The sequence below is a fragment of the Dipteris shenzhenensis genome, chromosome 27 (genome assembly GCF_047967505.1).
Source record: "Dipteris shenzhenensis isolate YYH24624 ecotype China chromosome 27, Dip_SZ_1.0, whole genome shotgun sequence".
In the NCBI taxonomy this organism is placed as follows: Eukaryota; Viridiplantae; Streptophyta; class Polypodiopsida; order Gleicheniales; family Dipteridaceae; genus Dipteris; species Dipteris shenzhenensis.
This window is the reverse complement of record NC_141622.1, coordinates 4722948-4747478: the sequence shown is the minus strand read 5'-3', so window position 1 is coordinate 4747478 and position 24531 is coordinate 4722948. Positions and strand designations below refer to the sequence as shown.

At 42.5% G+C, this 24531-nt stretch overlaps 1 protein-coding gene across 1 annotated transcript in view; it reads left to right on the top strand.

Moving 5' to 3' along the window:
* Positions 1-18724, top strand: part of LOC147883765 (uncharacterized) — a 72696-nt gene extending 53972 nt beyond the window's left edge. The window contains exon 7 of the mRNA XM_087398659.1: positions 18261-18724. Within this exon, the coding sequence (XP_087254785.1) occupies positions 18261-18599 (339 nt within the window). The 3' untranslated portion in view covers positions 18600-18724. The remainder of the gene's footprint in view (positions 1-18260) is intronic.
* The last annotated feature ends 5807 nt before the right edge of the window (positions 18725-24531 follow it).

The following is a 24531-nucleotide window of genomic DNA, read 5'->3' as shown; positions in this document are numbered from 1 at the left end:
AAGAAGAAAAGATGCAACTATTGTCGCAAGCCAGGGCATGAAATTTCAGAATGCAGGAAGGGCATTCCTTCGGAGAAAAACAAAGCAGGATTGACAATCAATGCCTCACATGCAATTGAATCCCACAAGCCAGCAGATGCTTCACATGCACATGCTCTCCTGGATGATTGGGCATGGGCTGTCCATTGCTCCTTTGATCCCTCCAAAGTTGATGCATTCTTTACTGCTAATGATGCTCAGTCTTGGTATTTTGATAGTGGTGCTTCCAAGCACGTCACATCTTGCAGACAGTTGTTTCATTCCTTAGCTAATGCACCTCGAGGGGGGACTATCACATGTGCTAATAATGCTTCCTATGCTCTAAAAGGAATTGGAGATGTGCAGCTCACATCCATTTCAAGCCATCCTGTCACTTTGACAGATGTTCTTTTTGTGCCTAGAATTGAAGTCAACTTGATTTCAATTTCAGCAATTGCCACCTCAGGTTTCAGAGTGATTTTTGATGGATACAGATTGCTAGTATATGATCTTCGTGATGACAATGCCATAGGTCTCACTGGCACCTTGCAAAAGGGGCTTTATCACCTTGATCATCACTCAACTGTACTTTCTATTGAAGCATTTGCTATTTCAGATTCACAGCTTGCTGAAACTCATCTTTGGCATGAGAGAATGGGTCATCTCAATTATAGAGCTCTTGCCAAGTTACATTCACAGGGCATGGCAAATGATGTACCTCAAACTCACACAGTTTCCAAACATGTGTAAGAGGGTTGTCTTTTGGGTAAGATGCATCGGTTTCCTTTTCAAAAGGATTGTCCAAAATTCTCACAAAGGAAATTGCAGCTAGTACATAGTGATGTCTGTGGCCCAATGAGGACAAATGCCATTGGGGGGTACAAATATTTTATGACTCTAATTGATGACTTCACAAGATATTGCTGGGTATATGCATTAAAAGCCAAATCTGAAGTGTTCTCATGCTTTCAGAGGTGGTTGAATATGGTTGAGAATGAATCAGGATGCAAGCTTGTCACCCTCAACACAGATAGGGGGGGAGAGTTTGATGCATTTTTGTCTTCACGGGGCATTGTTCCCTCATGCACTACTCCTTACACTCCTCAGCATAATCCTGTTCCTGAAAGGAAGAACAGGTCCACTATGGAGATGGCTAGATGCATGCTTAAGGCCAAGTCCTTGCCCAATAGATTTTAGCTTGATGCAGTGATGTGTGCCAACTATGTGCTGAATAGATCACCTACAAGGGCATTGAGGACTGTTACATCTTATGAAGCATGGAAAGGCAGGAAGCTTCACTTTCACACATGAGAGTTTTTGGGTCTCTTGCATATGTTCGAACATGTACCATCTCAGCTGAGACATAACCTTGATGATAAGGCAATCAAATGGTTACAGCCAGGAGAGCAGAGGGTATCGGTTATACCAACCAAATACTAGGAAGATTATTGTCAGTAGAGATGTAATCTTTGCTGAACATTCGGCTTCTCCTCTTGTGGACTGCAAAGCTAAGCCAGAAGTTGACATGTTTGATGCCTTTGACTCTTGGTTACCTCTGCTTCCCTCAGAGGGGGACTTTGACCAGCAACATGAGCCTCCTGTAGGCCCTCCAACAAGCAATGATCAGCCAGCACCCCATGCTGATTTGCAGGTTCCTCTTCCAGCACAAAATGATCCCACTATTCATGATGCAGTGATTGAAGAAAGGGTTGTCAATAGACAGCAAAGGCAAGTTCCCAGATGGCTTCTTGACACATTGAGGGACAGCAAACAAGATCAACCTCTTGCTGCCCAGACAAGATCAGGAATAGACAGATGCATGGTCACTTTCTTGAGTTTGCAGTCCTTGCTACAGCTTGCAATGAAGAGCCTTTGTGCCATAAAGATGCTTTTGACAGCAAAGAGTGGATGGATGCAATGAGAACTGAGCTACAATCCATTGCCAAAAATGACACATGGGAATTAGTAGATCTCCCTTCCGACAAGCATGCCATTGTTACCCGGTGGGTCTACAATTTAAAAAGGAAATCTGATGGCAGCATAGATTGACACAAAGCCCGTCTTGTTGCAAAAGGGTATGCCCAACAACAAGGCATTGACTTTGAGGAGACCTTTGCTCCCACTTCCAGGATTACTACTATTAGATGTGTCATTGCCATTGCAGCCCATCACCATTGGCAAGTGCACCAGCTTGACATTAAGACTGCCTTTCTTCATGGGGATCTGCAGGAAGAAGTTTATGTGACACAACCTCTTGGCTTTGAGGTTGTTGGCTCTGAAAACAAGGTATGCCAGCTGAGTAAAGCCCTTTATGGTTTGAAGTAGGCACCCAGGGCATGGTATGCTAAAATTCATGCACACTTACTGTCCCTTGGTTTTCAGAATAGCCCCACAGAGCCCACTCTTTATGTCCATGGGAGTGGATCTGATTTTTTAGTGCTGATTTTATATGTGGATGACATGCTGATCACGGGCCCTGATACTCAGTATATTGCAGCTTTCAAGGCTGATTTGCAGCAAGCTTTTGAAACGTCAGACATGGGACAGGTGCAATATTATTTGGGTATTCAGTTTGCTCATGTTGAGGGGGGTATCATGATGTTATATTGGCCAGCTTCTTGATCGTTTTCAGTTTGAGAATTGCAAGCCAATCTCTACTCTAGTGGACCCTGGCTTCAAATTTTCAGCTCATGATGGGAGCCCACCATGTGATATCACTCTTTACCAGCAGGCTAGTGGATGTCTCATTTACTTATGCCACACCAAACCTGACTTATAGTATGTTGTATCCCAGCTCGGTAGGTTCATGCACATGCCCAAGTGACAGCATTGGCAAGCAGTGAAGAGAGTCTTCAGATATCTCAGAGGCCCTCATGATTTAGCCCTCTTCTATGGTGATCAGGGTACACTTACCATGCATGCTTACACGGATAGTGACTGGGCAGGTTGTTCCGATACCAGAGTGTCATATACCGGCAACTGTTTTTTTGCTTGGCAATTCATGTATCTCTTGGCTCATCAAGAAGCAATCAACAGTTGCGACATCCAGCTGTGAGGCTTAGTACAGGGCAGCCTTCACCGCTACGGTAGAGTGTGTATGGCTTTGACAGTTACTTACAGATCTTGGTATTCGCCAAACATCCTCACTATGGTCTACACTTGCACGTAATCCAGTGTTTCATGCACGTACCTAGCACATTGAAGTTCACTGTCATTATGTTTGAGAGCGGTTGTCAGCAGGAGACATAGAGTTGTCCTACCTTCCCACAGAGGACTACATAGCAGACATGTTAAAAAGGCACTTTCTCGTCCCAAGTTCAAAGTCTTTCGACAGGCTTTACACTTGGTTCCCTTTGTTACATGATCTGGCATACCTTGTACATTCATAGGTAGCTATATCCTTTTGGATGAACATGTGCCACCATGACTAGAAAATACCAGGTATTCTGAGACGTTTCTAGAATACTTCAGCCCATACCATGAAGGGGGGTTTGTAGGCCATATTCTCCGGGTCGTATTGATGCCCTTTGGGCCCTGGTATGTGCCATTTAGCTTTAGTTATTGGCACTTAGGTCACCTAGTACTTGTAAGAAATCCTAGATTTACTATATTTAGAAATGTGCTAAGGAACAGAAAGGAGACTGGAATAGTAGAGAACAATGAATAATTGTATTGCTTGAATGTCTGTAGGGTATCCGTTGTGTCATCCATACAATTGGGCCTCTCTTATATAGAGAGTGAAGAGTCACACATGAAAAGGTGCGTACTCCAAAGTGTGTGTGCATGAAGAGGTGTGTACCCCTTGTGAAGGGTGTGACCCTTGATGAGAGGGTACATTACAATAGAAATGTCTCTTCAATAGAGTGTTTCTTGTGAAGGGTTGTGCCTCATAGGAAGTGTCCCGTCGAAAGGGCAAGGGTTGTGCCTCATAGGAAGTGTCCCGTCGAAAGGGCATACCCTTCCACAAGTGTCCATTCATCAAACCATCCATAAGTCTAGAAATAGAGAAAGGAATACGTCACAGATCGTGACATCCCCTCCCACTCAAAAGAAGACCCTGGTGGAGACAATGAACTGATGTAGAAAATATCACTGTAAATTCTGAAAATACTGCTGTAAAAGATCAGGGTACTGCTGCAAGTCTTCATCAGATTGCCAAGTAGCATCGGAGTCGTCTAGATCTCGCCAAAGAACAAGATATTCCACGATAAGTCGATGTCGAGTCTCTCGCTGTCGATGGTCCAGAATACACTCAGGAATAAGGAGAACATAATCGTCTTCGATTTCTGGGACATAATCACCTACAGGAGGAAGTGTTTCATCGCCTGGAATGTACGTCTTTAGCCAAGGAATATGAAATGTTGGATGGATTTTTCCCCATGATGGTGGTAATTCCAATTTGTAACTTAAAGGTGAATTTTTCTTGACGATCCGGAAAGGTCCATAGTATCTTGGTCGCAACTTAGGAAACACAGACTTAACCGTCTTATAGCGATGTGGGGCTACAAATAATAGCACCATGTCACCAGTGTTAAATTCCAGGTGACGTCTATGTTTGTTGGCAGTCCGTTGATACCGCTCTTGCGCTTTTCGCATATGATCCCTAACTTGAAGTAGAATGTCTTGCATTTCTTGAACCAGTTGATCAGCTAGGGCCACTCGATGTTGAAGTACAAAATTCGTTGGTACGATCGGAGTGTGTCCATAAGCTGCTTGGAATGGAGTCATGCTAATGGCACTATGGAAAGAGTTATTAGAAGCAAACTCAAGGAGTGGTAGATACTCTTCCCAAGCTGCTAGGCGTTCATGACTGGCTGAGTAAAGATATACTTTAGAGAGTGATGGTCTGTCTTGACCAAAGAGTCGGCTCCCATGAGATAATGTTTCCAAGAGCGATAAGCATGTACAACGGCAAGAAACTCCTTATCATAAACCGGGTATCGGGTTTGGATATCTGAATGTTTATGGCTGTCAAAAGCAATAACTCTGCCTTCTTGCATCAAGATTGCTCCTGTAGCAATGTCGGAAGCGTCAGTCATGACCTCAAATGGAAGGTTTGGGTTAGCAATAGCCATAACTGGTGTGGTAGTGAGTGCTTGCTTGAGTTGTTGGAAACTATACTCTGTTTCGGGAAACCACTGAAAAACTGTTGTGCTTTTCAATAATTCGGACATAGGAGCTGCGATTTCGGAAAACTGATAGACCTTTGTATGGTGCCAAGAGCAGACATCATGAACATTCTTAGGAGTAGGCTAGTTTCGGATTACCTCGACCTTCTTGGGATCCATAGAGATGCCTTGAGCTGAAATAACATGTCCCAAATATTCGAGTTGGGTTTTGAAGAACTCACTCTTCTCAATGTTGATGTAGAGAGAATTTGCGCGGAGAACTTCAAAAACTTGGTGAAGATGTTGTTTGTGCTCATGTAGGGATCTGCTGAAAACGAGGATAAGGTGGTAACTGCTTTGGCAATTCCTGTGGAAAAATATCCAGGTAAGGTTGGAAAAAAGGTTGGTTGAGGTTTTCAGGAGGATCCTTAGTTGGTGTCTCCTCTACTGCCGTAACCAACAGAAGGGAAGTCTTTACTTGACGTTTATGAACCCACTCCTTTACTTGTAGGACAGAGGCAACTGGGGTTGAAGGAGAGTCCCTAGAACCATTTAGCTCAATAAGTTTTCCCTGGTGGACAAACTGGATAGTATGGCTTCGAAAACTGATGGATGGATCATAGTCGTAGAGCCACTGTTGTCCAAGTATGACATCGTATCGAGAAAGAGGCTTGATGCCGAAGTTCAACTTGTCCGTATAATGTTGGATGTGAAAAGATAAGTTTTTGATCCTGGTGTTGCACAAGAAAGTAGTTCCATTTGCAAGTTCAATCTGATAATCCATGAGACTAGGACTGGTGGTCAACCGAAGTTTGTCGACCATAGAACTAGCTAGGAAATTATGAGAGCAGCCACTGTCGATGAGGATAGTGACCGTTGTTCCACGAATCGATCCTTGAACACAAAGTACTTGAATGGCCAGGGAAGGTTCGGGGTTGCTGGCAAGGCTCAGGTGGATGGTATTTGCCATTCGAACAGCTTTGCCTTTCTTGTCTTGTGCTGGGGTAGCATCTTCTCTTTGGGAAGTGCTAGGTTCCATATTGGAATTTTGCTTTGGTCGCTTCGGACAATCGAACCATCTATGGTCACCTGTACAGATGGTACAAAGTCCTTTTGTGCTGGAGTTGTTGTTCTTGTCAGTGGCCGCACCTTTATGTTGGGGATGTCGGTAATGACTTTGTGAAGAAAAAGAGGCGCGATCCTTGGAGGAGTGCTTCTGTTGAAATCCAGCGTATGATTTCTGAGTCTTCGGGGGATCTTGAGACTGTCACTGACCTTGATTACCGGAGAGTTTTCGAAACCTTTGTGTGTGATTAGCACTCTGCTTCCCTGTGTTTTGGAAATCTGTAATGCGCTCTGCGTAAGCAATAGCGCCAGCTGTGGTGGTGATGTTTGCTTTAAGGACATCAATGCATAACGAGGGATTTAGGCCTGAGATGAAAGCATGAAGGCGATCATCCTCAGTTAAACCATCAATCTCTAGCATGAATGTGGTGAACTGAGAGATGTAGGAAGACAGGGAGCCCGTTTGCTCCAACTGCCGGAGTTTTGAACATGCTTGGAAGTCCGCATTGGCAGGTATGAACTGCTTACTGAGCACGTGTTCAAAACGTTCCCATGTTAACACACTTTGTCCTTTAAGCATCTTTGCCACCATAGAAAAGCTGTTTCCTTGAGGAGGGAGGCTGCCAAGGTGATCTTTTTGCCTTCAGTGAGGTCAACAGTATCAAAATACATGCGCATTTTTGTGAGCCATTGGTCAACTGTTCGGCGATTGCGTTGACGAGTGTAGACTTCCGGAAGTTTGATGTCAAGTCTTTTAGTTTTGGAAGCTTGAAGTAAACGGTAGAGGGCACGTAGTTCAGTGTTTTCTACCTCTGGTGGGAATGAATCCGCATAGTCGTCTGGTTGCATCACGTCATCCTCTGTATGTGTGGTACTGCGAGAATCTTGAAGTTGTTGAACTTTCTGGACCAAGTCGGAGATGCTGTCCTGAAGCTGGGAAATTTGAAGTTGCAGTAGTGATTCGCCTTGTACGTTGACTTCAGGGGTCTTTTTTTGACTTGAGTCTTTGATCTCTGGAGAGGCTTCACGTGAGCGTTGCGACATATCGGAGATCCCTGTGAGAAAAGCGCGAACTTGCGCTCTAGTTTATACCATTCTTGGAAGAAGATTCGGGCTGCTCCCTGAGGTTGCTCATGTTGGAGGGGGCAGGCGAGGTAGGATGGAACCACCCGTGGAAGTCTGGTAAAGGAGGTCTTGTCTGAGGTAACACTGGTGATGCCGAAAGTGGTGTTACAGCTCGTGAGAGGACAGGGGTAGGTTGCAGAGTCCACGGGTCTGAGAAGGGATAAGGAGCTGTTGTAGGAAGTGGAGGATATCCAGGAGAAGGAGTGCCTTCGGAGTGTAAATACTGTCTTGGAGAAGGTACAACCTGTAGAGGAGGATATCTGGGAGCTGAAGGAGGTGGAGAGTACCCTAGAGATGCCGAAGGTGAGGGGTAAAATTCTCTCCAAAAATGGACAGCAAACTCTTGAGGAATATCGGGTTCTGGGTATCTTCGTGTCTCGTGGAACACAACCTGTACTGTGCTGAGGAAGTAATGTAACTGAGGTGCCTCACGCAGAAGATATAGGATGTGGTCCAAATCACTAGGAGGGCACGTGACACAGAAGACCCACGATGCGAAAGCTCCGAAATGGGCTGGTTGTGCAATCTGAACACGATATTGTGTGGTAGATGATGCCTGAGGTGTCCTTGAAATGCCGAGTGAATTACCAGGGGTTTCCATGCTTTAAGGGAGCGTCTTTCATTTGCTGTAATTTGATAATGACAAGAGAATCCTTAAAAGCAGAATGGAAAGACTCCACCTGGCAAGGAGAGCAGGCTATCAATGGCGCAACAGGCTGCAGGTACCCGATTCTGGATCACAATAGGGGCTGGCGCACCAGGCTGCTGCTGTCATGGCCAAAATCTGTTTGCAGGCTGTTTTGCGACCGAAGGGCTGGCTGGTGCTGTGCTCACGTTGCAGGCTGGAAAGGAGCAGGGCTGCAAAACCAGCGGGGCTGCAAAGGCAAGGAACCTGGCAGCGAAAAAGGCAAAGGACTGGCAGCGAAAAAGGCAAAGGGCTGGCAGCGTGATGGCGCGTGAAGACTGCAGCAGGTGGCGTGGGCTGGCAGCGAGATGGCGAGGCCATGGCGGGCAGCGAATTTAAGAGGGCTGGCAGCGATATGGCGAGGCCAAGGCGGCAGCGAACCTGAAAGGGCTGGCAGCGAGATGGCGAGGGCTGAGGCGGGCAGACCTTACGCGGGCTGGCAGCGAGATGGCGAGGGCTGAAGGCGGGCAGACCCTGCGTGGGCTGCCAGCGAAATGGCGATGGCTGAGGCGGCTGCTGCTGCGTGGAAATCCGTACGGAACGTCAAAGAGGTGCGCCTCTTTTTAGTTGGGGGCTGCCTAATGTTGGGTAGTTGCCCAAAAATTAATTGGGGGGTTTAATTAACCCTAGGGTAGCTAGGGTAAACCTAAGGGTAGGGGCTGGGTTTATTTTTTTCCCATTTTACCCCTCTAGGTACCCTTTTATAGGTGCTTGGTGCCTAAAAGGTGTGCCTATTCGAAGGGGTGTGACCCTTGGAATAGGTGCAGCTTTTCATGAAGGGGTGTGTCCCTGTTTTTAAAAGGGGTGTCCCTACATGAATAGGTGTGTCCTTTTGTCCACGATGGGATGTGTCCCTTGAGTGAGGAGTCGAGACTCTTCATCAAAAGGTGTGTCCGATGGTGGAAAGGGTGCGTCCCTTGGTTTTGGGATAGCCCAAGCACCTGAAAAGACACGATTTTTGTCGTGTCCATTCACATCAACTTGTGATGTGTGGGAAATGGAGAGGCCATAGATGACTTTAGGTAGGGTTGGCGCTTAAAATTTTTACGCTCATCCTCTCCATCTCTTCCATGCACGATGTGCACGGGTATCCTTCTAGCGAAAAAGATGTATCAGATCGGCGCTAGAAGGTGGGGGGCATTTTCTACAGGCAGGAGCGAATTTTGCTCTGATACCACTGTAAGAAATCCTAGATTTACTATATTTAGAAATGTGCTAAGGAACAGAAAGGAGACTGGAATAGTAGAGAACAAGGAATAATTGTATTGCTTGAATGTCCGTAGGATATCTGTTGTGTCATCCATACAATTGGGCCTCTCTTATATAGAGAGTGAAGAGTCACACATGAAAAGGTGTGTACTCCAAAGTGTGTGTGCATGAAGAGGTGTGTACCCCTTGTGAAGGGTGTGACCCTTGATGACAGGGTACATTACAATAGAAATGTCTCTTCAATAGAGTGTCTCTTGTGAAGGGTTGTGCCTCATAGGAAGTGTCCCGTCGAAAGGGCATACCCTTCCACAAGTGGACATCAAACCATCCATAAGTCTAGAAATAGAGAAAGGAATACGTCACAGATCGTGACAGTACTTTTAGTGTCTTATGACACCTAGTACTAGTGGTACCACTAGGACACTAGGTCCTAGGGTTCTCTTTTGTAGTACTTTGTACTTTCATTTTCATTCCACTAGTTGATGTGACGGCTTCCACTTCTTGCTCCAATCTTGGGCATCCTTTTGCTTCTGTGAGCCTACAATCATCAAGGCAGTTGGGCTCCTATAAGTCGTGAAATAAAGTTGTAGTTACTGAATTTGATAGATATTTCTCTTGAATTCCATGCATCACGTGTGTGGATTGAGCACTACACTCATCATAGACATCCCAAGGTAGAAATACTGTCAGCAATCAGTACCTTGGGTGAGACCTCCAATGTCACCAAGCGGCCTCTAGATACGTGAGCGTGTCTGTCCTGAAGGGATGGAGGTGCTACCCAAGAAATATGTGGGAGTTCTATGATTAGTATTTACCTTAAAATGACTCCCACATAGTGATGCCATTTCTTGATAGCATGCAATATGGCTAGCGTGGTTATAAATGTCACAAGTTAGCTCCTTGTCATCAAGCTTCTGTGAGCAAAGGGTGTGAGCAAGAAGGAGAGCAACGTAAGTTGTATTGCAAGAGATATGAATAACATACAAAACTTGGGATTTTGTCAAAGTGACAAAACCCTAACTAACCCAACCACTAACTACGAACTGTAGTTGGATATCCTAACTGCGGTTAGGGGAAATAACCTCCAATGAGGGAAAAGTGCGCCCCTAACCCACTTATTAGTCATACTTTGGTCACTGCTACCATGAATTATGGCGATAATTCCAAACACCCCCGTGCAGTGCCAATGTGATGATGTACAAGGAAAAGATCAATCACCAAAAGGAGATAAGTTCAGGATATTGCGGCTGTCAATAGACCCATCTGGCTTTCGCTTGACCTTGAAAACCCATTTGGTACCTATGGCATTCTTCCTTGGTGGCAAATCCACAAGATTCCAAGTCTAATTCTTATCAATGGACTCCAACTCATACTTCATGGCATTCATCCAATGCACATTATCCTGAGCCTCCTCAAAAGAGTCAGGCTCTTCTTCATCCAGAAGTGCACCAATAAAAACTGAATCCACAAAATGTGACCCCTCTTTATGTCTGGATGCACTACGAGTTTTGCCAGGCAAAGGAGCATCAAGCTTACTCTCCTTGAGAGTTTGGAGCAGCCAATGAGGAACTGATTTGGCAGCCTGAATTTCTGTCATTTCTTGTCTAACCGTATCTTCCACTGCCTATGGAGGAACGGGATCAACTTGGGGCTGAATCAGGGCATGTGGAACAGGAGGGGCTGGCTGTATATCCTGAATTTCAGAAGGCATATGAGCGAGAGAACCCAAAGCAAGAGATAACATACCTTCAAAAACATCATTTGATGTAGAAGAAATGGGCACATTAAATTCAGCTTGTGTATGTGCTGAATTTTCTGAAAAGATTACATCTCTGCTAAATAATAATCTTGCGTGAAGCAAGATTGTAAAGACGGTAATCTTTGCTCTCTGCACTATACCCAACAAATATGCACTTAATTACCTTGTTGGACTGCTTATGTCGAAACTCAACAGGCACATGGGCATATGCAACACATCCAAGGACACGAAAATGATCCACTAAAGGCTTTTTGCCATTCCAAACTTCATAAGGAGTCTTTGTTCTCAAAGCTTTAGTGGGAGCCTGATTCAAAATAGAGTTGGCACACATGAGACCTTCAAGCCAAAACCGGTGACGCAACTTTTTGCTTGTAAGCATGCATCTATCCATTTCCATAAGAGTTCGATTTTTTCTCTCAGCTTTGCCGTTTTTCTGAGAGGTAAGCCTCATTGTATGCTGATGTGTGATGCCTTTCTCTTTCAAATAAGCCTCAAATTCTTGAGACGTATACTCCCCCCCTCTATTTGTGCATAGAATCTGAACCGTGAGGCCTGTTCCATTCTCAACCTTGGCAACAAAATGTTGCTCAAATCGAACTTTGCCTGCAAAAGCCCCAAATCTGCAAAACAGGTGTCCAAGAACAAAAGCCCCAATTTGCAAGGGGAAATTGTAATTTTGCAAAATGCCCAACTCACAAAATTTGCAACAAATGTGCATAAATCTGTCCACAAATCTGCTTGAATCTCAGCCAAACACTGGCTGAATCCTGAATGCACTTGCACACCTTGAAATTTGCAAAGTGAACCTGCAAATGGGCCTTGCAAAGAGAACCTATACGAAATTCATGTTGTATGGTTGTACGGACAATTTGCAGAAATAGTTGTACGAACAAATGCAGGGTTAGTTGTACGGTTACCGTACACTTTACAGATTAACAATTTGTACGGAAGCAGGTATTGACAGATGGTACGAAACTTGTACGGGTGCAGGTACGATGTCTGTACGGACGAGTGCCTTACAGCACTGACAACGTGGTATGGAACACGTACAATCAAGTATTGTATGGGACGGACAGCACGTACGTCGTACGGTTGAGGTGATAGCGGCACTTGTACGGACTCGTACCGTACATGTGAGCTGTGTACGAATAACGCTGACAGAGGTACGGCTAGCAGTAGGTAGGTACAGACGTACGGCAAGCAACAGACTAGGCACAAAAATTTGTACAGTCGTACAACTGTACGGAAAAATGGAGAGGCTGAGGCAACTTGACAATGGGCATCAGATCCGGGAGCAGAGGCAAGTCCGAGAGCAATGGGCGTCAAGCCCGAGAGCTAGCAGGCTCTAATACCAAATGTGAGCAAAGCGTGTGAGCAAGAAGGAGAGCAATGTAAGTTGTATTGCAAGAGAGAAGAACAACATACAAAACTTGGGGTTTGTCAAACTCTAACTAATTCAACCACTAACTACTAACTGTAGTTGGGATCCTAATTGCGGTTTAGGGGGGAAAAACCTCTAATGAGGGAAATGTGCCCCTAACCCACTTATTAGTCATACATTAGTCACGAATTATGGTGATATTACAGGCTCTGTTTTAGCACTACCTCAAGGCCTCTACCACTAGCATCAGCTTCAATGAAAAATGATTGACAGAAATCTAGGCATAAAAAAGGCATCCATCTTGAGCTAGTGGCTATCCAAAAAAAGGCGTCGTCTTGAGCTAGTCAGTAAGGGGTGCTGGTATTTTTGCTTAGCACTTGACGAACCTCCTATAAAAAGAGGCAATCCCAAGGAGTCTCCTTAACTTATTGTTGGTTTTTCTGAGGACGTGGCCATTGTTTCACACCCTTGATCTTGTTGGGCTCCACTCTTATTCCCTTGTTGCTGTTCCCTTGTGTGAATTTTTTGGAGGATCTACCCCATGTTACTACCCTCTTTAAGCTTCAAGTCCTTCAACTACTTGCGGAGATAGGCAACCCTTGCCTCATTTCACACCTGATATAACGATGCAAGCTGATCCCATGCTTGCTTAGCTGTCTTGCAAGACCGGATATGAGGGATAATAACCCTTTTGACTAAAAGAGCAATCAAGGCATGTGCTTTGGCATCTGGACCATCCCACTGAATCTGCTCCCGTGTAGGAGGCAAAGTACCTATAGTAGTAGATGCAGTTGCTCTAGAAGAAGAATTAGACCCATCACCTAAAGTAGTACTAGAGGCAGAAGGTGGAGCATTAGCAGCTGCATTACGTGTAGGTCTGGCCTCAGAACCTGAAACAATGTGCCATAGATTCTTGGCACCCAAAACATGCCCCATCATGTATGACCACATGGGGTAATTGGTGCCATCAAGCTTGTCATCAGCCCCAAGCATCCCAAAAAGATCATCTTTGCTGCTAGCCATAGTGCTAAAAATGCAAGGCAAAGGCACCAATCTGACAAAGCAAATGAGAAAAGGGCACTCTCCCAAAACCAAAGCAAATTTCTGCACAAGCTTCAAAGCTTTTCACTGCAATGTGTAGCTATCACAAGGGGTACATGCAAGTGATGTAGACCCTAAAAATGCAATAAAGAAAGAGCTCCAAATGCGAGCACAAATGATCTTCCTTGAAGGAGAGATGAAAGGGACAGTAGATGTCCAATGAAGGATGCCCAAAATGGCTGGAAAATGGAATTACAGCAAGAGAATGTGCTCCCACAAGGAGAAGACCTCGAAATGAGTGCAGCAGCAACCAGAGGTAAGAAGCTCTCAACCCGAAGTGAAAAACCAGCAAATGAGAGCTAGAGAGTTGCACAAGAGGTTCCTGGATAAGAGCAACAAACTTCAAAGCTCAAGTCAGTGGATGTAGGCAGCCCAAAATGCTGCAGCAGGTCACCAAATGAGCAAGTTGGCTCAGCTGAGGCTTCAAAACGCTGGCACAGATCCTGAGACAGGTCCGTACAGCAAAGCAGCAGCAATAAATGGTCCGTACAGTCTCGAAATCAGCCGTACAGGCCACATGTGTGGGCGAAACAGGTCCCGCACAGGCTGTAAATGCTCCGTACAGTCACATGCGTGGATGAAACAGGTCCGTACAGGCTGTAAATGCTCCATATAGTCACATGTGTGGACGAAACAGGTCCGTACAGAAGCAGCAGGGCATTTAATGCACCAAAAAACAGTCTTCTATGCAGCAATGGTCCGTACAGTCTCGAAATCAGCCGTACAGGCCACACATGTGGGCGAAACAGTCCCGCACAGGCTGTAAATGCTCCGTACAGTCACGTGCGTGGGCGAAACAGGTCCGTACAGGCTGTAAATGCTCCATATAGTCACATGTGTGGACGAAACAGGTCCGTACAGAAGCAGCAGGGCATTTAATGCACGGAAAAACAGTCTCCTATGCAGCAACTGCTCCAATAAAGTGTTTCCCGCGATGGAAATGCTTGTAGAAGCCCAGAATGATCACACGTGTGGAAGGGGCCTTGGGAAATGAGCCGATCAGCATGGAACACGTCTCCAACAGCACCGCGGTGGCTGGAAATGGCTAAGGGGTGGAACCCTGACCTGCTTTGATACCACCGTTGGCTATGGCAAGCAATGGAAGCTCAGAAATGAGTGGGAGAAAGCCAAAAACGAGTTGCTGTATTGAAAATGTTGCTACAGTGTACAGAGGCTCAAGAGAGAGCCAATATGACAAAACCCTAGGGCTAAATGCCCTAACTGGACTAAGTGTCCTAACTGAACTAGATGGTACATGAACTAATTGTACCAACAGTCTTGACTGACTGTAACTAGGCCTACAAGGCACATACCAAGGAACAAGTGGCACCTATGGATAGCCCATAGAATGGCCTACAATTACCTCATCCGATTACTGCTTACTTCTAGATCCCTTCGAGGACTTGGATTCGGGCTACCAAATCTACCATCTGCAACCTTAGCAATGGGAGCCAATGATGGGTCGGTTAAGGCCCCCTCGTTGGTATGTCCTTGCATAAGGAGAGGGTGTCGAGGCTGCAACTATAGAGTACATGATTTTTTTGGGTGGAGTTGAAGTTGTAGGAGAAGAAGCAGGAGAAAGGGATTTTCAGGAGCCTATCTGCTAGCACCATATTGGCCAGATCTGAGTGCACCCCTTAGTTGAGACTTAACTCCCGGGGTGGGCTAGGGGCTCAACCCAACTAGGGTTGGGGAAGACTAGGAAAAGGGGAATGTGATTTTGCACCTTTGGAGGCTCTGCAAGGGAGGCGGCTGTTGGGGACCGCACAATGAGGCTGTGAGAACTAGGTGAGGGGGGGCTGTGAGGGAGATGAGAATGGGATGGAAAGGGAGCTTAGAGGAGTAAAGGGGTCGCTAGGAGTTGAGGGAGGAGTGGAGTGGAAGGCGGTTGGGAGCTACATGGGGGGGGGATGGGGTGGTGAGGGAGCTGCGTGAGGGGTGGAGGAGATACTTTTTTGGGGGGGGAGCATGCGGGGACATGGGAGCTGCATGAAGGGGTGAGGGAGCTGTGCAGGGGGGTAGGGGAGTGGGAGGTGGTGGGTTTTAATATAGCAATACATGACCTAGGGTGGGGGAGCTAGAGAGGGTAACACAATAGTACATGACCCAGGGTGAGTACGACATCCAAAAATACTACAAACTTAAAAGATTAAAGACGAAATGGGCTTTTAAGTTTCTAACTTTGGAGACTAAACGTAACGAAAGCCGAAACTCAAGTTTCTTCATTACTTTTGTTGAATTCTTAGAGCTTTCAAAGAAGTAAGATGATTACTCGAGAGAGAAAATCATATTGTATGTCATACATAAACGGATAGAACATTCATACAAGGCTTTAAAAGTACAATGAAAGGATAGTGATGAGGATAGTGACAAAGCTAAATGTCTCACAAGCGAGGAAGAGAGTTCTATAATATGATCACAAAATGATAGCTTCCTTCACTACAGCTCCACGTCTTATGATCTTGACAGCAGCATACTCAAATTATTACCATGATATCAACTTCTAAATCTAAAGAATATTGACTAATGTGAAGATCACAAGGATAAACTCCTTTACCAAAAAGACCTTGCATTTTCGTACATTAAGTTTAAGTAATCTCCGAAGCTCCTACTTGACTAAGTTTTTATAAAGAACGATGAGGCAAGTCTTAGAAGAGATCAATTGTTGCATATATTTACATTCATAAGTAGTACGATAGAAGTTTGCCAAAATATAGCATGATTAATGCCCATAGAAGTGTTGATACTTTGTTTTGGACAAAGAGTTCCTAGAGCTATAAACAAATTTTCTACAATAATAGACTTCAATATCTACAGCCTTTGTACACTATCGTTTCAAATTTCAGCCAGAAAAGTCCAAATGTAAGGCATTGTTTAACTCTTAAGACTTTGCATCAGACTGTTTTATGTTGGTAATTGAGAACTTCTGACACAAGCTTTCTTATTGGCGACTTCAAATCTTACAAGTCTATTCAAGTATAGAGTGTAGTACAATCAAGTTCAGAGGACACTTCTTCTAGACAGTTTGAGAGAAGTTAAAAAACTTTATGACTAAGATGACTCCCACCAAGCCATTCAAAATCTAACTTGAAATCTACTGAAACATGGCTTTGAAGCAATAGCTCAAACCACTTTGAGTTATGACATAGAGAGGTTTAAAGCCAACCGCAATGAATCTAGGGTTCTCATGGTTTTCAATGAAATTTCCAAACTGCATAAAGATAAGGACATGAGCCTAAAAGTTTTACCAAATTTTTTGTGGTATTGATCAAAACCGCATCCTCTTGAGGTATACAACAACTAGCATACAGCTTCGGAGCAAACTTCTCCAAGAAGAGATTGCAAATAAAACTCTTTGTCGTATTTTGAACATTTGAGAAGTCATGAACTTCTGATGAAAGCTCTGTAGGTGGACCTATTGAAAGGATGAGACTGGGTCAAACTAAAGATCTGTAATTTCTCCATCAACAAAGTGAAGCTGAAAATGCAATGTTATCTCTTGAGCATGGTCAATTGAATATTTTCTTCCATACCCACTTACAGGCAACACATTTTGTATTGAAGATAAGGCTGTACATTGTAAACTCAACCCTTAAATAGATGTATGAGGGTACGAGTTCTATTGTTAATTTTGTGTATGTTGAGCAATGTCTCTTGTAGGGTGTGCTAATGGTGGAAGGATATTCTGCTGTGGTCTGGGAACGATGTGTAGTGGATTAATGTCTCAAGAGCTTTTTCTTGAGCTGTGTGAATGTTCTTCTTCGTAAATTGCAACATATTTTGCTTCCAATTGCAAGAATTCAGCAGCTGCTTGAACCTTGACGTTCTGTAGGTGAATAGTCCACGGAGAGCCTTAGGCTGAAATCCATACGTAAGGACACATGGACTCGGCTTAGTGGCAGGATGCTTCACATCGTTATATTCAAATTCAGTCATCTGAAGATACTCTTCCCAACGATTCAGGATGATGAGATGAGCTCATACTTACCTTAGTGTCCAATTTCTTGCATACCTCATGCCAAAAGAAAATGATGTCTACCCTTTGCTATGAATGTGAGAATAAATATCTTGCATTGTTATGTTGGCATATGTCCTCTTCTTATATCCTTTTCTCACGTCACTTCTAAGCACATGCTTCTAGCTCCTTATGTCATCTGTGTACTCGTCTTCACTCTCCTCTCTATTGCTTCCATCATCTATACCATGGGAGGCCTGTCTATGACCCATAAGCTTGGGGTCACAATTAGTCTTCATTAGACTAAATACCGTTTGCACAAACAATGGTCCTAACTGTGGAGCAGAAATTGTAGTCTATATTAGAATGAATCTTGCCATCTTGGTCAGTCTATTTTGGGGTTTCTAATGGACGTTGCAGGCTATCTTACCGCAAGCATTCTGCCTTATTGACTTGGCATTGACATTCTCGAAAATATTGATCGTGCACATACAGGCCTTTGAAGGATATAAAGAGATTAGATTGGATCTCAGTGAAACTCACAGAGCTCACATATCCTATACGACTCAGGTCAAACCTATCTCCATGAGATCTCCTTTTTGGATTCTTTTTTAGATTAGGGGAAGGGTAAGCTCTCATTTTGGTACTATCTTAAATTGTATTAATGCTTCTTTTCTGGTCTCTTAAAGACGTTCATTTCTCTCTCTCTCTCTCTCTCTCTCTCTCTCTCTCTCTCAGAGAACGCGTTCTAAGAGAGAGAGAGAGAGAGAGAGAGAGAAGTGTTCTACTATTGAGTTAAAAAGTGCTTTGGTAAATTGACTTGGTATTTATGTCGGCTTTGCTTTTTTTAATAGTCTCGGTCATCAGAAAAAGAACCGTCAGCTGGGCCTTATAAAGAGAATAGTGTTCGTTTGACATCTCAAGAAACTATTTCACGACGCGGAAGCATGATGGAAGGATCTGGACACAAAGGGGACACTCCTTTTCCATTGTGCCACATGAGCTTAGTGGGATGGAGTAAAGGTGGGTGCACAATTTGTGAACACAGTGGAGGTGATACTGTGCAGCATGTGGTCTGCAATTGGTGTGAAAAGGAGTTTCATCAAAGTTTCTTGATGGAACCCTGCCTGGTAATGTCAATGAGTTGGGTCTGCCCTTCTTGTATGACCTCCCCAGGGAGACTGCAACAGTGAGCGCTGTTTTATTGAATTTGAATGCTGAAAGTTTTTGTCGTGCAGCCAATTTGAGGCATGTTATATTGCACGTGTGTCATCAAGTTTTTTCAAAAGATTTTATAAGGCACATTAGTTGTTGCATGCAAATGGCGGATAGCGATGGAAAACTGTGGTTCTAATTTGCACGTGGACTACTGCTGTTTGAGGATATGGAATTCAAGTTGATATGGACAGTTTTACGTTCGTCGTCAAAAAAATATAAATGCGCACATTGTTTTGGTGGATGAAAGTTATAAAGTATATACATATATGTATGTAGTGTGTGTGTGTGTGTGTGCGCGCACGTGCGCGCATGTGCAGTGGGGGTGGGGGTCAGGTGGGTGGGTAGTTTTGAATGAGGTATTGCTTTATCCATACAAAATCACAACAGTGATGGTTGTATGAGGCTATATGTATGTAGTGTGTGTGTGTGTGTGTGCGCACGTGTAGTGGGGGTGGGGGTCGGGTGGGTGGGTGGTTTTGAATTGGAGGTATTGCTTTATCCATACAAAATCACAACAGTGATGGGTGTATGAGGTGTTGACCCTTAAAGGTGAACTAATTCAGAGTCAAGCAATTAGCAAAAGGCTATAATCGAAGGGTCTAATCATAGAGTACATGGGAGGGGGCTTGCCTGCCCTGAAAATGAGACGGGCAGATGTTCTCATGTATGTAATTCAAGCAAATTGCACTAATTCAAAAGCACGACTGCCTAAATGTTATACATTTGCACTCTGTGCTCCCACTATAAAACTTTGAAACATCATCGTTAAGAAATATGATAATTTCCGTTATTGATCGTCGTCTTACCATTTTTATTACTATTTGAAGATCCGCCAATTCCTCTAGATGACGTAAATTGGCCCAATAAGTAAAGCTAATCTTGGATCCCTTGTATTGGATGTCCTTTGCAATAAATGCTATGCTTAGCTCTACAATATTGTGATTCTTTCAACCAAGTGCATTCCTAATTAGTGAGATTTTTAGGGACGATACAATCTTCCGCCAAGGTTATTCCTAATCATGAAAGAATCACAATATCATTTAGAAAGATTCTACAAATTTAGAGTTACATTTGGGATGAAATTGTATGTAAGGCTAACCAATACCTGAAGTAATTGGTCACTTCAATTATTACACTTTGAAACCAAATTTGTCTTAGCCATTTTGATTTGTACATATGCATCTAGTCATGGGGCGAGTAGTAGTGCTTCACTAATAAAGATAAAACACTCAAAAATGTCTCCTCCTAGTGAGCTTCATCAAATGAAATGAATTCTTGTCTCCCTTTCTCTCATGATGTTGAAGATTGAAAATTCTAAAATCATACATAATATCAAACATTGGCTTGTCCTTACTCTAATCGCGTGGCCACCTTGGCTTAGTCTGTAGATAAGGCTTGTTTTCTAGCTCACTCCATTAGAAAGTGGTGTAAACTCAAGTACAATGTGGCCCACAAATAACTTTATAAGCTTTATCATATCTTGAATGGAGGCATCTTGATTTGAATAGAAATATTCAATAATGCTATAACTCATTGATTATGTAGTGCAATGTTCTATATTTTCAAATTGGTTTCCACTACTATTATTCATGTTCTACACGTTTGTGCGATCATATTTGCTTCTCATAAAGCTCAACACAGATCCATAACACCTTAGGGATGACTAGCTTCAAGATGATGAATATACCTCAACACCACTTCAATTAAGTAATGATAATAGATACAACCATTGTGCATAGTGCCTCTTATATCATCTATATAATCAAAACTCTTAGAAGAAAAAGTCATGCTCATTTGAATCAAGAGATGCTTTTAAGAACATGCACCACCACTTAAGTGCTCAAAAGGTCCATCATCTTGTGTTATAATAGGTTTCACCTTTATTAATTTTGATTGCATATCATGCTTTCTTAACGCATCTTCCTTTGAAAAATAGCAATGGTTCCTAATTTTGCTACTACTTTTTACATTTTAGGTTGAACCTTTTACCTTAACAAGGCTTTCTCATGACTCATGAATTCCAAAACCTCATGCGATTTGCGTGACTTAGATGATTATCGTGTTTTTTGGCACCATCTAGTAAAATTTCATGCAACAAAATATGAATTTGTGGTCATTTTGTTGCATTGGTTAGATTAGTGGGATGTAAGCGTGAAAAAGTGGGGAGGGATGTTTTTTCAAAGAATTGTTCCAAGAGTGAATAGAGTTAAAAAGGCGAAGCATTTACATATGCATGGAATCTAGACTAATAAATTCAAGGAGTCCTTGGAAACACCCCAATTGTGTGGAAGGTTGCATTGATGATCTCAATTACTACGGTGGAAAGAGAGAACTTGATTGCCGTAGGGTTGGCATTTGATACTAATGATGACTTTGCAATGAAACATACCAACTCTCTTATAAGTGACGTTCTTCATTAAGCATCATACATATCAATTCCATGAAAGCCTAATAAATACATACTAAGATAGCATAATCCACAATCAATAGACTTGAGACAATGATTGAGTTTGCATCCTTGTCATTAGACATAGAGGCCAAGGTAAGAACCTACTACATAATCATTTGTATGTGACTTAGATGCATCCCAAGCCTCTCAACTTTTGATATCTTTAAGACAAAGAGCTCTTACTTGATGAAAATCCTTGAAATTTTCATTTTGGCACCAAATGACCCTTCATGAGCCACCCAACCATTTGTGTCTATCATAAAAAAGACCAAATGATGAACGTAAGTCCTACCAAGAGATTTTGTCAACAAATCCCATATTCTGACCATTTTTAATCTCATTTACGTGTATCTTCTTAACAGCTTGATCATTTGGCTAGATTCTTCTCAGAAAAGCAGATGCAATTGACAAAGCTCGAATTTATTCATATCAATTAAACCTCTAGCTATTAAGGCCTCTGTTGCCAATAGACTCCCAAGCTAGATCTATGTTTTTCTTGAAAGTGTTCTATTAGACCAAAAATATTCAAACTAACAGACTAGAAGAAGGCATGCTCAAAGAATTCAGGGATATAGACTTAAGTTATAAAGTGAGCATTTGTATTTGACCAAAAGACCATTAACTAGCTCAAAACCTATCTAGCCTTGTACAACATTGTTAAAATTTTCAAACTAACAATGACATAATACTTGCATTAAATAAAATTTTAACTTAATTGAATGTATAAATTTATATCTTAATTAATAAAACTTGTACTGTAAGATTGAAATTTAAACAACATTTGACACCCACTATCCAAATAATTGTTTCAAAGATGAAGCAATATATCAACGTAACTTGAAAGCTCAAATTTGGTATAAGCAAAATATCAAATGAATTAGAAGTTTACAAATATCAAATTAGTTAGAAGATCAAACATGATATAAGCAATGAACAATTTGGCAAAACTAAGAATAAAACCAAGATGGAAAAAACATGGACTTTACAAGCACTTGTTAGCAGGGAATCTTGGAAATGCATTGACCATGCTAAAAAAAGTTCCATTGTTAATGGTCATCCGGTCTCTTAGAGGTTTTTTGCATGATTGCCCTTTAGATTTATTGCTATTAATGCTTGAGCCAACATGAATTATATGCCATATAGCTTTAGCTAAATCCCATTAGGTTGGGAGCATCTTTCAATAACCATTGCTCAAATCCATTACTTTAGCAATGCACTTGAGTTGGTTCATAATGAAAGCAAAGATGCTCCCCACATAACCAATGATACCTGACCTTTCTTTTATAAAGTGAGAAAACCATATTAATAGCCATGCATGAGGCATAGTTTTTTGTAAGTTCAATGGTTATGCTTGCAGGATTCCTTTAGAAGCATTTTTATTGACCAATCCCCATGGTACATGATGTAGGATATCATCAAAGAATCTGCATGTAGCCAATAAAATAAAATTTGGTTATCAATTACATAACCTTAACACATGAAGAATGATTTATTATTTCTGTATGATTGGAGTGATGGTATACCATCCAATTTATTGTCTTTTTTTGGGGCTTTTACCATTACAACCAGTCCTCCATGTGCTCAAGAGTGATTTGGCATATGGTATCCTCATACTTTGTATTTATTATTTCTCTATGATTGGAGGGATGGCATACCATCTAATTTATTGTCTTTTTTTTTGGATTTTTCTGTTACAACTAGTCCTCCATGTACTCAAGAGTGATTTGGCATATGGTATCCTCATACTTTGGACGGCAATCTTCTTGCTGCTTCTCTTAAAATCTTGGCTACATATAAGGGAAATAATTCATATATTCTTCTTTTGTCAAAGATCTTCATCTTCAGTTCCCTTGAAATCAACTAATTTGCTAGAAAATAATTGTTTCTAAGCCATCAATCCAAAGCTCTTGATCAAGTCGGCTTTGGTTAAGCTAGACTTGTGCTATGAAAATAGAGATTAACCATGTCCAAATATTTATAAGCCACTAAAATTAAGATCAAAAGAACAAAGAAAAACCATTAACAAAGCATGAAACGGAGACTAGGAGAGAGAACATTTCCAATCCGCCCCCTAGTATTGCGCGCTAGGTATCTAAAGTGCTAGTGTGGATAGCTATCTAGCACTAGTACCTAGTTAGCTAACATTGCTATCTAGCTATCTAGCAATGCCAAATAGCACCACTACTACTACCTATCTAGTAGTGCTAGTTGGCTATATAGTGGTGCTGTAGGCACATAATAGATCGGCATGTAGAACTACTACCTAATCACCTTACCTACCCATCTTGCAATGCAAGCTAGCTACCTAGTAGTCCATATCTACTAGCACTACTAGTCCATATCTACTAGTACTACTTACCTACCTAATAGAGCTAGCTAGCTTGCACTATATCTATCCATCTAGTATACTAGCTAACTAGATAGTAATTGTGGTAGATACCTATCTAGAACTACTAGTTAACTAGCTAGCACACTAGGTAGCTAAGTAGCACTACTAGGTAGGTAACTAATATTTCTATGTAGCACAACTATTATTGGTAGGAGGTAGATAGCTAACATTAATAAGTAGGTTGCTAACTTTGCTATTAGGTAGATAGCTAACACTGCTAGGTAGAATAAGCATTCCTAGTTAGGTAGCACTACTAGCATTGCTAGCCTAGCAAATGATTAGTAGATACTTATCTACTAGCTCTAAGATTACCAGTATAGATCACTAGCATTCTTGGATAGTGAATGAATACTACTATTTAGATATTTAGTAGTACTAGTTAGATGTCTAGTCGTACTAGTTATCTAATCGAGAGTGCTAGATATAGTGTTCTAATATAGCTATAGAGCATTGTTAGCTAGAAAATTAGTAGCACTAGTACTAGTATTAATCTCTCTCTTGGGTCGTCTCTCGATACAAAGAGGGATGTGTTCTCCATGATCTCTATATCTGGTGAGTCATATTGATCCTGACACCTCGACTATGGTCATCTCCTCTAAGTAGAGCTGGGATGGGCCGGACCTTCACCTCGGCATCGTGTGTGGTCTCTATATCTCTAGCTCCACATCTCCACATTATCTCTTCCAAGTTCCCACTAATCCACTCTACCCTCATATGAGCTAGTTCCCCCTCCATTTTATTATGTCCTGGAGATGACTCAAATGCATAGAAATATGTGACATGTTACTATGCTCAATATGTCTTTGTCTCCTATGACACTATCACCAACTATTGTCTAATATGTCTTTGTAGGGATCTCTATGTCACCGCATCTCAATCAAGTAGAGACCAATGCAAACCTCATCATGAAAAGTGGATCAACCGAGAGTGTGGCCCAAAACTGTGCCCCTCTTGATAGAGACAATGGTATCATCCAAGGATCTCATAATAGACTGGACAAGTACATAGGAAATGCTCTGTTGTGGAGGGTACTAGTACTACTACCAGCTCTAGGTAGCTAACTAGCATT